The following is a 15313-nucleotide window of genomic DNA, read 5'->3' as shown; positions in this document are numbered from 1 at the left end:
ATGATGATGACGATTATTATTATGTCCTGGTGCCATGAAAAAATAGCGCAGAGTCAAAGGATAGGGAGGAGGGGAAATGGCATTTAGATAGAGTGGTTTGTGCTCGGAACCTCCTGTTGGTGTGTACGGACTTCAACGAAGGGAGCGACCCCGGATGCCAGGGTGTCCTCCACAAACCTTTCTTTTGCGCTTAACCTCACCAGGGTGCTGACCTTAGGGAGCAGGGAGTGCACGCAGGAGTGCAGAGCGCATGCTCCCTCTAGCTCTGCGGCTCCGAGCTTTCAGGCTAGGATTCTGCTGGCCCGGAAAACAGTGCGCAGGCTCCTCGGGTTAAAAGGCACCGCCCAATAGGAACTTCCTTTTGAGGTTGTGGCCCCGCCCCCACAGTCAACTTTCTGTTTCCGCTTCCGGCGCTGCGGCGGTTCTCGTCGAAGATGGCGACGGCAGCTGCAACGCGGGTTTCTGGGCTGCTAGGTCGTTCCCGGCTGCTGAGCCGACCTATGTCGAGTGGCGCCCACGGCGAGGAGGGCTCAGGTACTGGGGCTGGGTGCTCAGGGCGGGCCTCGGCCCCACTGGAGCGAAGAGCGGCGGGACTGTGACCTTGGCTTGAGGCCTTGGGGGAGGGAGAGGAGACCCGGGCGTATTACCGCCAGGCCTGAGCGTCGTGCCCCCTCTGCAGCTCGCATGTGGAAGGCCCTCACCTACTTCGTGGCGCTCCCCGGGGTAGGAGTGAGCATGCTGAACGTGTTCCTTAAGTCGCACCACGGAGAAGAGGAGAGACCCGAGTTCGTCGCCTACCCCCATCTCCGCATCAGGTCCAAGGTACCCCTTGCAGTCTCTTCGAGTGTCTCTTCGCTTTTCATTCCAAATGTCCTAGTCCAAGTTCTTCATTCTCTAAAAGCGTGGGTGCCGTGCGTGTACAGTTTCTCATTTAATCCTCCCAAACACATTTTTATTTTCTCCGGTCATATCTCACTTTTCTTTTTCAAGGTCGTACAATAAGTGCCCTTTAGTTTTCCTTTCTCCGAGTCATCCCACCTTTTGCCTTCTGATACTGTTCTGAAACAGTTGTCGCTGGTACAAAACGGAGATTTGGGAAACTCCCTTAGACTGGCAAAGTCGGAAGGCTGTTCACCTTTCTAAAACCTGGGCATCTGGAAGCTACTAGCTGCATAATGAAGAGATCGACAGCTTCTGTTCACCTCTGTGCTAGTTATCATCCCAACTGTGTCATCCTTTGGCTATTGATGCAGATATATTATAATAATTATTACGTCATTTAGCCCAGGTAGGACTGGAAAATTAAGCAGGATCCTTAGATTCAGAAAGAATTTTTGAATTTGAGCGCCACTCCCACCCTTGTACAATAGAATTAGAAGCCGTGCAGTAAGGTTTCTTAACCTCAGTACTATTGACATTTGGGGCTGGATAATTCTCATTGGGGCGAGGAGGGGCTGTCCTGTGAGTTATAGGATGTTTAGCAGCATCTTTGACCTCTAACCACTAGGTGCTAGTAGTATCCGCTTCTCTACCCAAGATGTCTCCAGATACAGGCTTACGTCCCCACAGGGGCAGAATCATCCTGGGCTGGAAATCACTGCCCTAGAGCAATGCTTTTCAAAAGTAGCATGCAAAATAACTGAGGGTATGTTGCAGTTTCCAATCCAGAGATTTGTTTCAGATCCAGAAATCTGCATTTAAGTAAGCATCTCTGCCCCCATACCCACCTCTACCACTCTGATACAGATGACGGGAGGATTGCACTTTCAGAAACACAGCACTGATGTACAGTTGCCAGGGAGAGGCTTTTGAGTAATGAACTTGAGCTTGCTTTTCATACTGTCTACTTTACAGGCTCCCCTGGAATTTATAAGAGCTCCTTTAAATTATGGGAGGGCTGAAATATGCCAGTAGTTAAAAGACTAATTTCCATTTTGTTTTTATGTATTATCTGTTACTCACCCTACTTTAGGCAGTTCGTGGTAGTGCTGTTTCTGAACTATTTTCTGGAATTGCCTAATTGACATATTCACTCCACAGCCCTTTCCCTGGGGAGATGGTAACCATACCCTATTCCATAACCCTCATGTGAATCCGCTTCCAACTGGCTATGAAGACGAATAAAGAGAACCTGGACCATTACCCAGTGGGGACCACAGCACTGGTTGGACCATTACTCTGCACACATGGACCAGAAAAGTGTTCGAGACGTTAAGCTCACCTTCTTGTATCCAGTGATGACCATTATACTTGATGACCATTATACTGATCGTCCGTCCCTTTGCTTATGGCAGGAGATGGCTTAAATAAATAACTTAGTCATGAGCTGAGAGTTGCATTCTTTGGTGGTGTTTTTCCCTCAGAAATTAGCATTGATGTTATTTCTATTTCTGCAGTGAAGGTCTGCAGCTGCTGTTTACAGTGTTTCAGGTCGAATTCAGGCCTCCAAATAACAATGTAACAGGCCTGGCGTTGGTTTCTTGTGCCTGGGGTGGATAAAGCAGATACCACAAGTCAAGCTAATTAAGGGTCAAAATTGGGTCCTGGCAGACTTCGGATGGCAAAGACACCAGCATTTGCTGAAGAATTCTCCCTACAGTCAGATAATTTTCTCCCAAGGTGTCAAGTTCTCATCTTGGGTCATCTCTCAGCTCCCTTAAGGCTGGAAGGATCAGAAACTTTTGGAGAAATAAAGGCAGTGTGACACATTTCTGCATATAGAACTGGCTTTATTTGTTTCTGGAATTAAAACCTTCCTGTAGCCATAGGAATTAGGAGAGACCACCATTAAAGAGCAATTAAGATTTCCTCTTCAAAATTTAAAACCTTTTAAGTAGTTGAGATAGTGGGAGCCATTTTATAAGGGCAGGATAAAGTCAAAATAGCATGAGGAACAATCAGAAAAAAATTATTCCCTTAGTAGCAATTATAATAATATTTGTTTTATTCTCAAGGCTCAACCAGACAGTTTTGTGGTAAGATTCAAGAGCCTATAAGGTTTTGACTGGCTTGTGGCCAGGCTTACTTCAGGACAGTTATACTTAACTCCAGCTTGCTGCCTGGACTCCCTCAGCTGGGTTCCAAATATCTTTTGTATAATGGACCTTAGCCTGTCAAAATATAAATGCAGAATGTATTGCAATGACATTAAGAACTGGTCACATTAAATATGAAGTTATTTATAAAATAACTGGTAAAGTGGAGAAGAGATAATAGGATCTAGGACTTCTGTAAATCAAGTTTCATACTATATAGGCACAAAGAAAATTGAACCACATTACTCAAGATACGCAACTGTGGAGACTACATGACATTCTAAAGTGTGTAAGTGCTCACCTGATACTGACATTTTTTTGGGTGCCATTATATAAACATTTTAAGATATTTGTGTAGCTTACTGTGGAAATTTTAGAAGTCAGTGGTTTCCATTTGCTATACGATACTACCTAGCTTAGATAAATCTTCATTTTTAAATGATAAAACTCCCCCCAGTGTATATATGGGATGTGTGGGGTTACAGGGTGGTAGTTCCATAAAGTGCACTGAGTTTCAGGGGCAAATAATGATAGAAACTAAATGTTACAATTTGTTCCATCTTCATGATTACAGGCATTACAGGGCAGGGTGGGTAAAGGAGGCAAAGTGAACTCTTTTCTCCCCCCATTTAACCAGATGCAGCATTTTGGCACTTTTATGATACACAGGTTGACTTAAATTCATTTACTTAAGTTGAAAGCTGGCAACAGCAAATCTTTGCAATTTAGGATCCTGCATAGCCACTCCAAGGATCTTAATTGCTGAACTACACCATGAGCTCTGAGATGGTGTTCACAGTGTTCTTGAAGCTTTCACATCTTAATATGAGATCTGACACCTCTTCTTAAGGTAGGGAACTGTTAAAAGCTGTCTTCCTCTTGGCTAACCCAGTCCACCAGCAATCTTAACAGTTAAGTTACTATATAAAAATAAAACTGCTCCCAAGCATTGATCCAAACTGTTGTGCTGGGAACCCTTTCCAAAGCATTATCTCCCTGAGAGAAAAGAGAGATCCTAACCAGTTGCTTCCATGAACAATAACCCCAGTACAGTGTACAAGTAATGTCCTTCGAAGCATAACTCTGGCAGCCTTGGTCATCCTGACAAGCTTATCAGCATTTACATACAAGGTATATTTAAAACCGATCCCAGACCAAGTATTGGAACCATAATCCCATTATTTAGCACACTGAGTTCCTGCTGATGCCAAAGCCAGAAATTTCAAAGCAAAGAGTGATTTTTTTCATCATTTACAAATGAGAGAAAAATATCAAGAAGGAGGACAGGAAACTCCTCTCTCCTAAATTCATCAAATCGATGCTATCTTCACAGCTTTAACTGATATGATCCAGAGTCCTCAATTTCCTGATTTGAGGAGTCCATTTTCAAGGTGACTGTCAAGGTCAAGAAGAGCTTTCAGGCTTTTCTTTGCCGTGGCCCATGAACTCCAGTCCTTCAATAGGAATCTCCTTCTCCTTTATTGCTTTCTGATGGAAGAAAACACATGATAAAGGTCTACATGGAGCCTGAGGACCAAACTTTATAAATATGATGGTACAAAAGTAAATCCGACTGGACCATAAGGACTACCAAACATGATTCAAACCCCATGCTTTTAAACATCAGATTACAAAGAAATTAAGTGTAAAACCAGAGAGATTGGAAAGAGTTAACGTCAAAATTCAGAAGTGGAATTTAAACAGTATCACCACTCTATTGTGACAGACACAAGTTCAAATCAGTCCCAGGACTTACCGGCTATGTAACTTTGATCAAGCCTAACTTTCCTATCTGTATATTGGGTAAACACAGCAGCTCCACCTGGAATTACTGAGGATGTTTTTTAAGTTAACTAATTGCGAGTGCCTTGCCCAGGGCTGTTCTTAACGATTCAGATCAGTTTCACATTCACTGGGCTGGAATGAAGATGTTCTAGCTAGTCAAGAGAGAATAAAATAGGCCAATGAAGGGAATATAACAAAAGGAGATCCTCCATAATGTCTAACAGGCCAGAGAGGTTAACACCCCTCCTTGTCCCTCAGCAATATTGGAAAAGTGCACCACCGCAAAATCCAAGGAAACTTGATTCTAGTGAACTTCGACTAATCACTTCCTATTTCTGGGCGTGAGTGTTCATGCATAAAATACGAATAACTATGCCCACTTTGCAAATTCAGGTTGAGCACCAAATGAACCAAAGAATGTTACTGGGCTCCGTAAAAAGTAAAGTGCTGCAAAAGTATTTAACTTTGTCATTCGGAGAGATACCAGGCAGCCTTGGTGACGGTAGGGGAGAGAACTACTGTCACTGGTCTCATCGAGGCTTTTCTTCACCCTGCTAGTCCCAACGCCCTCAAGATACGATGCGTGAGGCCAGGGACACCGTAGAGAGAAGCCGGTGCCTGGGGTAGAGGCGAGAGGATCCGGGCCTCAGCTCACCTGAACACACTGCTGGTAGCGCTTAAAGAGGTCGGTGCACGGGTCCCCGGAGCAGTCCCCCTTGAGGAATTTCTCGGCAAACCAGCGATTGAAGCACTGGTCGTACTCACGCTTCATGTCGGTGCAAGCCTCCCCTACGCTGTTCATGGCGTCGGCGGTGGCGGCGCTCTCGGATGTCATCACTTTTAAGCGTGTCGCTAGGCTTTACGAGAGGACGCACTACGGAAGCCGAGAAGGAGAGAAATGTGGGCGCGGGCCGTGTGGCTGGGCCTTCGAGCGTCGGCGGGCGGGCGCCGGGGCTTCCACTCCAAGGCCGCTCCTCAGGTAGAGGCCGGGGCGTCTAGGCGGGTGCCGAAGCGGGGCGGGAGGCGGAGCAGGCCCCACCCGTGACCCAAGCCCTCCGCCTCATCCTCCCCCAGGGAAGCCGCCGGGTCACGGCCGAGCTGATCGAGCACCTGGAACGGCTAGCGCTTGTGGACTTCGGCAGCCAAGAGGCCGTGGCACGGCTGGAGAAAGCCATCGCCTTCGCCGACCGGCTCCGCGCCGTGGACACGGACGGGGTGGAGCCCATGGAGTCAGTTCTGGAGGACAGGTAAGCTTGCGACTACGGCCCTCGAAGCCTTGCCTGCGGCGCCTTCGCTCCCAGTTAAGATGAAGATTAGTGTCTCATTTCACAGAAGCGAGATGCGAGAACTTGCCCACGGTCACCCCGCGGGTGCTTTCACTCTTTCCCTTGTTCATTATGGATCCTGTCCCTCCCTTGTAAAATCCTCGAGGGCTCCCAGTGTAACTAGGAACAAAATCCGAACTGCTAAGCTTCACTTTCGAGGCCCAACTTCCTAGAGTCCCTCCCTACCGTACCGAAGTACTGCTTTTATCACTCCAACCACATTGGCTTCTTTACCGTTTCTCCAACACGCCAGATTCGTTGCTCCTCTAGGATCTTTGCATTAACTCCTTATCCTGTCTGGTTTTCTTCTTCTTTTTTTGGCCGTGCGGCATGCGGGATCGTAGTTCCCGGACCAGGGATCGAACCCGCGATCCCTTCAGTGGAAGCGCGGAGTCTTAACCACTGGACCACCAGGGAAGTCCCAGGGTTTTCTTCTAATATTTCTCTTGATTATCTTATTTTTGTTGATTTGTAATGTTTCTTGTTAATAGAATGTGAGCTCATGTCTGATTTCCTTGCTGCTGAATTCCTGTCTCAAAAATTTTAAATGTACATATTTTCTGACCTAGTGGTTCCCTATGGAAATATCTGTGAAAGTGCATCAAGGTGTGTTCACAAGCGCCCAGGGTATGCAAATCTGTTTATAATACAAAACAACAGAAAAGAAACAAAAAAACCCCAGAAACAATCTAAGTGTCCTTCATGGCTAAATACATCATCATAGTACACTGTAGTATTTGGCAGTTAAAAATAATGAAATAACTATATATGCTGATATGGAAAGGTCTCCAAGATATACTTAATAAAAAAGGCAAAGTTCAGGACATCGTGTATGGTATTATCGATACTTTATGTGTAATCTATTTTATATACTCTGGTGTATGCATTAAGTTTTGTTTTGTTCCCTGAAAGGGCATGCAAGAAACTATTAACGATGGTTAGTGTTAAAGAAGATGGGAATGCAGAGGGAAGTTTTTTTTGTTTTTTGTGTTTTTGGCTGTGTTGGGTCTTCGTTGCTGCGTGCAGGCTTTCTCTAGTTGTGGCGAGCAGAGGCTACTCTTCGTTGCGGTGCGTGGCTTATTGTCGTGGCTTCTCTTGTTGCGGAGCACGGGCTCTAGGCGCGTGGGCTTCAGTAGTTGTGGCACGCGGGCTCAGTAGTTGTGGCACACAGGCTTAGTTGCTCCGTGGCATGTGGGATCTTCCTGGGCCAGGGCTCAAACCCGTGTCCCCTGCATTGGCAGGCGGATTCTTAACCACTGCGCCACCAGGGAAGCCCAGAGGGAAGTTTTAACTTTTCATTTTATACCTAGGGCCCAAAACACAAATGCCTAAGGGGGCAGAGTAATAACCCAAGTAGTGAAGTAGTGTAATGCAACAGGGAGGGGTGGGTCTTTGACAAAGCAGCTTATGAATACTAAAAAGGTGCAGCCTCTATCTACCCACCTCTACCAATTGTTGCCAAATCTTAATACATTTTAAAAGAAAATGATCTTTTTTGAAAAGCAGACTTGTTTGCTGTTTGGGACTGCAGCTTCTTAGAAAGGATGGGTATGTAGCCTGTAAAGATATGGGCAGTCTACAACTCTGTCCTAGCCTTTTCCTGATGGAATTTTAAAAAATAAACTCCTGGTACAGGTGGGAGAAAGAAAGCTGCCATTAGTCAATGCCGGTAGGGAGAGCCACACTTATCTGTAACCATAACCTTCATGTAAAGTGCTTGCTAGTCTCATGGTCTCACTCCAGTCTTTGATTCCTTCAAATCCTCTATTTTGTAATCTTGATGCTTAGGTCTAGGGAGGTTAACCAATTTGCCCAAAGTTACAGTGTTTCAGAACAGAAATCTGATGTCATTCTCCTACCCAAGTCCTTCAGGTGGCTTCCTAGTGCTCTTTAGGATAAAAAGGAAAGCTTCACCATAGCCTGTGGGGCATCATTTAACCAAGCTTCTGCCCACTTCTTCAAGACATCGCTTTCCCAGAGCTCTCCATTCTTTCCCCTTGTTAGAATTCTGGGCTCTTGCCTTTACCCCCATCTCAGCCCATGCATTCCTTTTTTTTTTTTTTTTTTGGCCTCACTGTACAGCATGCAGGATCTTAGTTTCCTGACTAGGGATCAAACCCGTGTTCCCTGCAGTGGAAGCGTGGGGTCTTAACCACTGGACTGCCAGGGAAGTCCCCGCATTCCTTTTTTTTTTTTTTTTTTTTTGCCTACTTAATTTCCTTTCTTCAGATTTCAACTGCCACTTCCTCAAGGAAGTTTTCATTCTTCTGTATTGAGTCAGGTTCTCTTTCAGGACCTGTGGCTCTCATGGTATTCAAAAGAGCTGTAATTTTACATGTATTTATACATCTATTTAATTGATATTTGATTCTCTGCCCCTCTCCTACTGCTCGTCCACCTCACAGGGAGCATGTCTGTTATTGCTCATCTTCATCTAGCACTGAGCAGACACTCAGTAAATGTTTGTTGAATGTTCTTTATTATCTATCGGAAAGGTGGGAATAGAAGCGCAAAGAGCAGTCAGAATTTCCCAAGGCATCTAGAGGGTAACTATAAAGAAATGCAGCTATTACTCAGGGAAGAGTTTGTGGAAAAGATGAAGAGGGATTTGGTTCTGGTAACTGGAATAGTGACTTAGTATTCAGTGATTTGCAGTCTTGCCATAAATTAGGAAACCAGTTTGGGGTAATGATTCCATTTTAGATGTGACATTTGTAGGATTTTCATGTTTTGAGTGTACTGCCTTCACTGACATTTGAAATGGAACCCAGTTAAGTGAAGACAAGTGTTAAATGGTTTTAGGTGATAGCCGCACTAGCTGTAAAGGTCCTGACTGGCTAACAGAAATCTCTTGGCCCATTAATAACCTATCATTTGTTTTGAGCTAAAAAGCATTAGCATGCTTATGTACCAGGCACTAAGATTTTATATGCGTTATATCTCAGTAATCACATATAATCCCGAAAGGCAAATACTAGTATCTCTTTCATAGATGAAGAAACCAAGGCTCAGAAAGGTTATGTAACCTGTGCCAAAGTTTCACAGGTATTAAGAGGAGAATCCAGGACTTGGAACTCAGAGCTTCTCTCAAATACTGCTCTAGATATGCCCTCTAAAGTCAACCCCAGGAATTCCCTGGCAGTCCAGTGGCTAGGACTCGGTGCTTTCACTGCCGGGGCCCGGGTTCAATCCCTGGTCGGGGAACTAAGATCCCACCAGCCTCATGGCACAGCCAAAAAAATCAATCAATCAATCAGTAATAAAGTCAGCCCCTAGAAACTTTATCCTTTTTCATCTCAGATCCAGAGACTGACTCAGGTGACATCTCTGATTGCAGCCAAATAACTTCAATGCTTAGGATGTCCCTCAGAGCCTTATTTGCCAAATCGATTAGCTCTCATTTCAGTCCGCCTGAAACTAGAAATAAATTAAAAGGCTTGTAGATGGAAGTAGAGTGGTGCCCAGAGAAACAACTCCTGGCAGCCTGATAGCAGGGAAGAGGCAGAAAGAAACTTAAAACAACAGCAGAACTGTTCCATTGGTCAGCCCAGGGGCCAACAGAGGCACTTCTTCTGCCATGCTGCCATAGTGCTTTCCATGAAATTAAATGCATTTCCCACAGTTACTGGTTTAAGTGCCTTGTCTGTGAGCTTTAGAGGGCAGGGATTTCTAATTCACAGTAAAAAGTTTTCTCAACCAGGGTGTTTCATCTGATTGAGGACACAGAAAGATCAATGGACTCTTTTTTTCAAGTCTCCCAAGGATGGTACATAACTAACAACTAGCCCAGATGCATAGAAGTTGTCCTACGTATCTGGACTAAACGCTCTTATAATAGAACCCTGACTGAGAAAGATGAGGTGAGGTAGACATTCAGTCAGTCATAATTGATAGGCACTTAAAGAGCTCATCTGGTCCTGTTTGGTGTTTTATGCATGATTCCAAGGTCAAGAAAAGTTAAGCGACTTGCCAAGTGAGGGGTCTGCTTGGTGTGCCACCCTCACAGAGACCCTGTGTTCAGTAGCCTGTGTTTAAGAAAATAGGGAGGTGTGGATTTATTCTACAAACAACTCCATCTTAAATAGTAATTAGGTGGAAATTGTGATATTTAAAGAGGTGAACTTTGTCTTTCTGGAAATGTCACTTAATAGGAAACCCAATTACCAAATGAGTGAACAAATCAATTGCTACCTACTGTTGGGAAGCAGTAGCTTTTAACCACCTCTTGGCAGTTGTATAGTCTTTTTTGTCAAAATCTCCAAGTGCCCAGGAACAATTAGCAGCCTCCAGTCCCTGTGGACTGGGAGGGTTGTGAGTGATTATAGCAGGTTAAGTGCCTAGATATTCTCTGAATGAGTAGTGGGAACTGAGGGGTACCTGGGGTGTACAAACTCTTTTCGAAAAAAGAGCAGGTGCTATTCAGCGCCCACCTCCTGTGGCCCTAAGAATGCAAGCCCAGCATTACCAAACCTTCTTTTTAAACATCATTTCATTTAATTGTCCCAGCAATTCTCTGAAGCATTTTACAAACAAGGAAACTGATACATGGAAAGGATAAGTAACTTGCATACAGGCCACGTGCAGCTCTCAGTTTGAATTCTGCAGTGATTCAGAAGCCCAGTCTCTTAGCCATTTTGTTATATTGCCGAACAGAAATATAAACCCCAGAAAGTCCAACGGTCACCTTTGCAGATTACTTTTATTTTTGTTCTCCAAGTTTCCTTGAATGAGTATGAGTGCATAATCCTTGTATGGTAAAAAAAAAAAAAAAAAAATCTAGTGCAACCTTCCCTTTTTTTGGCAAGAAGCTTAAGGTCTTAGAAAGATCAAACTTGTTCAAGGTGACACAGTTAAGACGGTGCCAGTCCTGGAATAGAGTCCAGCTTTCCACTCTTTGTACCATGAATAAGTGTTTATCGTGTCTTGCCCAGGGCTGGGTGCCCCAAAGAAACAGAAGAACCAATCCTTTCCTAAAAGAATCTTATCATTACAACTTGGCCTCCTATGCAGCCTCTACCCAGATGTTCACGTCACACCCTTGCCCCGTTGTCCCATTAGGTTTAGTCCGCAGTCTGTGTCTGGCTCAGAGCAGAAAGAGCTTGGCTGCTACCCTCTTAGTGATTGAGCAGACTGCTTATTTTTCAGCCCAGGTATCTGGAAGCCAACTCAAACCTCTTGTCATGCACTTTTAAACCTTAAAACAGTAGGGAAGCCCCACAGATGTGTTCAACTCCTGTTTGGTTTCACTAGTTTGCCATCTGGATAGTTTAATGAAACCACTAAGCCCCGAAAACAGTGTGAGATTCTTGAGCTATGTTCGTGGTACATCTGGCAAGGGCAGGTACTTTTACATCCACAAAGGTGGTTGTGATGAAAAAAGCACTCATCTTAGGGGTACCAGAACCGGGCTCGGATCCCAGTCCTGTCACTTAGCAGCTTAAGTTATTTATAACCACTCTTGAGCAAGTTTCTGCACCTTGCTCATTTCCCATCCAATCCAGCTGTTTCTCTTTTTTTTTTAAGTGTATACATATTTTTAAAATATTTATTTGGCTGTGCTGGGTCTTACATGGGATCTTCATTGCTGTGTGCAGGATCTTTAGTTGTGGCATACGGGCTTTTTTTTTTTTAATTAACTTATTTATTTTTGGCTGCGTTGGTCTTTGTTGCTGCGCGTGGGCTTTCTCTAGTTGCAGTGAGGAGCTACTCTTCGTTGCGGTGCATGGGCTTCTCATTGCGGTGGCTTCTCTTGTTGAGGAGCGCAGGCTCAGTATTGTGGCACACAGCTTAGTTGCTATGCGGCATGTGGGATCTTCCCGAGGGCTCGAACCCTTGTCCCCTGCATTGGCAGGTGGATTCTTAACCACTGTGCCACCAGGGAAGCCCAGCATGGAGGCTCTTAGTTGCAGCATGTGGGAGCTAGTTCCCTGACCAGGGATTGAACCTGGGCCCCCTGCATTGGGAACGTGGAGCCTTAACCGCTGGACCACCAGGGAAGTCCCAACCCAGCTGTTCCTTGACCATGGTTAAGGAGTGACATCACCTGTTCTGAGGACCTGTCCCTCACCCAGGCTGGGTTAGGTCCCCCTACCTAGTCCCTTGGCAAGCATTGCTTACCTCTGTTAGATTTAATATATTATACTGTAATTGCCTTCTTACCTATCTCCGCCAAAAGCAACTTACCCATAGTAATCATCAAAAATATTAAACATATCAATCCTGAGGAGTAACTACCACTTACCTCACAGGGTTCTTGGGAGAATCTATAAATGGTAGGCTGTTATTTGGTCTACTGTTGACTACAGCTCCTCCATCTTTGAGCAGTGACTGTAACTCAAGAATATGCTGCTCCCTTGTTCTCCCATACTTGACCCTCTCCACCCATGCCCTAGAAGCCATGTTCTGAGAAGGTAACCTTAAACTTCTGGTTTTGTAGATGTCTGTACTTGAGATCCGACAATGTGGTAGAAGGCAACTGTGCTGAAGAACTACTACAAAACTCCCATCGAGTTGTGGAGGAGTATTTTGTGGCTCCCCCAGGTATGTGTTGCCCAAAATGGCTTAACAGACTGTCCCACAGTAAACTAAGAATGCAGTAGGAACTGTGAGGCCCAGATTTGCTATGTGAAAGCACTTTGACAAGTATAAAGTGGCAAAAGGGTGAAGGAAGTCAAAAGGTAAAAACTTCCAGTTATAAGTTAAATAAGTCCTGGGGATATAATGTACAGCGTGGTGACTCTAGGATGTTAACTAATCTTATTATGGTGATCATTTTGCAATATATACATGTATCAAATCATTGTGTTACACACCTTAAACTTATACAATGTATGTCAATTATCTCAATAAAACTGGAAATAAAAAAAACACATGTATTAACAACAAAAAACAAAGTATATACAGGTGGTGACACTAAGGTGGCAGTAGATTCCAGGGGTCACATTCACCTCTAGGGGCCAGGTGTTAACAGGAATGAGCAAAACAAAAACAGGACTGAGGCAGGGAGAGATGTGTAGAGTGGCAAATCTGGAGCTCAAGCTATGCCTAAAGGGGCAGCTGGCATGCGCTGCTTCTCATTCAGTGCCAGGCAGGAATGGGAGCCGATTTTCCCAGAGAACCTGGACATCTAGCATTTTGTGTGCTATTTCCCAAATTTTAAGTGTTAATTCAAGATTTAAAAAAATAAAATACCATGAAAATAAAACATACCTGCTGCAAGCCAGGTGCATCCTGTGATCAATTTGCAGCCCCTAGTGTGGAGATTTGCATCTTTAAACCTCACTGTAACTATTTTAAAACTCTGGGCCAATAATAAAACCCAGAACCTTGGGTAGCTGAACTGCAGATACGTGAGCCCTCAGAGCTGCTGCACCCCTCTGGACATTGGGGAATGGGACTAGCCTAAGCACTCCAGGTAGATGGCTTTCCAAGTGCCAGCTTCAAGTTCAGGAGATGCCCCTCAGTGGAGAACAATCCTCAGCAGCCTCCAGAGACAAACATCAGTCCTCTGGCTCAGGGAATACCTCTTTGATCAAGACCAACCAATTAAAGAAAAGCTCTGGTTGAAGCAAGGATGGGAAGGAAAGCTAAAAAAATTTTGAGCTCATGCCTCTGATTAACTAAACCACCTCAGTTAACTGTGGAGAGAAATAAGATGTTATAATCTCTCAATCTCAGTGTCTGATAGTTGTTGCTGTTTCAGCAGACATATCCATTGATCACATATGCTGTTTCTCAAATAGAACCTTGTGTCAGACTTTGCTTCTTGGGAAAAACTGAGTTCACAGTCATAGTCTCTCCTTCCTCTCCCATATGCATATAAATGTCTAATTAACCTGTCTCTGCTACTTACTGAAAAGTGTGCATTGATTAGGCTTCACTTATAACTGGTTCTTTCAGATACTCATAGTTAGAAAAACAGTGTAATAGCTACACTTATTTCCATTGCTTATTTTTCATGACAAACCAGTTAGCTCAGTGTAGAGCCAGTTGGAAAGCAGGCTCAACTATAACATTCCTTTTTGTTATTGTTTTCAAACAGGTAATATCTCTTGGCCAAAGCTGGATGAAAAAGAGCCCTTCTCACACCGCTGAGTAGCTATTCTGGGAAGGGGTGCCCTCTAAAAACATGGAAGTGCAATGACTATTTTGTTACGAACACTAATGTTCCCACTTCCTTCAGTCACCTGAAAAAAGTGATGGTTAGGTATCTTTTAGTAACTAACTCTTTTGAAGACAGAATTGGGAAAGATCTAGCCAAAATAAGGCAAATAGTCCCTGATGCCAACCGAAGTAGAAGGTATTGCCAGTTTCCAAGGAAATGGATCAAGTGTACTCACAGGCTGTTCTGTATGGAAGACTTTATCCCCTCCCCAAAAGACTGTCTACCAAACTGCATTTAAGTGAATTTTTTTATTTATGTAACTGTTAGACATTGCATCTGATCACTATGTGACAACCTGAGTTGTCCTTTTCAGTTGCTGCTTCCATTGACTTGAGCAGCCTTTTATCTTTACTGAACACACTTAAATTTGTTCTTGGGTACCCACTTTGTTCCAAGCAGAGGGCTGACTTTCTGCTAAGGTTAGGAGGCAGCTTTGGGAGGTGATGGATATGTTTATGGCCTTCATGGTTGTGATTTCATGTGTGTATACTTAACCCCAAACTCACTGAGTTGTATACATTAAAAGTACAGCTTTTTACAGGTCAACTGTATTTCAATAAAGTGGTCTAAAAAAAAAAAAAATAGCCCTGGGCCTGTGACAAAGTAGGCCCCCTGCCCCATGATTACTGAACTGAACAGAATCCAAGACAGTGGGGTTTTTTGTTTTGGGGTTTGTTTTGTTTTTTAAAGCTCAGGTACCAGGGACAAATGAGACACATTTAGGAGTGAAAGTGATAGAACCAAAACTTTTTTGGTTTTTTTTTCCCTAACGAACTGCCAAAGTTGGTTTTGGCTAAGAATTTCCCAATGATCTTTATGCTCGTGCCCACTTTTAAAAGTCTGTTTTTAGCCTTCCCATTCCCTTCCCCTATCTGCAATGCGCCCTCTTTTCTTTAAAGCAGCTTAATTTACACAGTTGGCCTTGAATTATAAGAGAACCCTGAACCTGCCCTTGGGATTGAAGTTCTCAGACCACCATCTTTATCCCCAAATAAAGTAATCCA

At 44.1% G+C, this 15313-nt stretch overlaps 4 protein-coding genes across 4 annotated transcripts in view; 3 read left to right on the top strand and 1 right to left on the bottom strand.

The window, feature by feature from the left end:
* The first annotated feature begins 373 nt into the window (after nt 1–373).
* COX6A1 (cytochrome c oxidase subunit 6A1) lies at nt 374–2325 on the top strand. The gene is made up of 3 exons (XM_082417629.1): nt 374–534; nt 680–822; nt 2041–2325. The coding sequence occupies exons 1-3, from the start codon at nt 435–437 to the stop codon at nt 2122–2124; spliced, it is 327 nt and encodes a 108-aa protein (XP_082273755.1). The 5' UTR covers nt 374–434; the 3' UTR covers nt 2125–2325.
* A 1254-nt stretch (nt 2326–3579) lies between these two features.
* TRIAP1 (TP53 regulated inhibitor of apoptosis 1) lies at nt 3580–5655 on the bottom strand (the record flags this gene model as incomplete). Its single annotated transcript, XM_082417630.1, has 2 exons — nt 3580–4523; nt 5476–5655. 2 exons carry the CDS (start codon nt 5653–5655, stop codon nt 4440–4442), a joined length of 264 nt encoding a protein of 87 aa, XP_082273756.1. The 3' UTR covers nt 3580–4439.
* A 34-nt stretch (nt 5656–5689) lies between these two features.
* Nucleotides 5690–14891, top strand: GATC (glutamyl-tRNA amidotransferase subunit C). The gene is made up of 4 exons (XM_082417628.1): nt 5690–5799; nt 5895–6067; nt 12582–12685; nt 14187–14891. Exons 1-4 carry the CDS (start codon nt 5719–5721, stop codon nt 14237–14239), a joined length of 411 nt encoding a protein of 136 aa, XP_082273754.1. The 5' UTR covers nt 5690–5718; the 3' UTR covers nt 14240–14891.
* The window catches only part of DYNLL1 (dynein light chain LC8-type 1), a 39013-nt gene continuing 29635 nt past the window's right edge, over nt 5936–15313 (top strand). Inside the window, exon 1 of the mRNA XM_082417610.1 lies at nt 5936–6067. The gene's annotated coding sequence lies outside the window, so the exon portion shown is untranslated. The remainder of the gene's footprint in view (nt 6068–15313) is intronic.

The sequence above is a fragment of the Balaenoptera physalus genome, assembly GCF_965194825.1.
Source record: "Balaenoptera physalus genome assembly, chromosome: 12".
NCBI classification, from domain to species: Eukaryota; Metazoa; Chordata; class Mammalia; order Artiodactyla; family Balaenopteridae; genus Balaenoptera; species Balaenoptera physalus.
The sequence above is the reverse complement of the archived record's forward strand: the minus strand, read 5'-3'. Positions and strand labels throughout refer to the sequence as shown.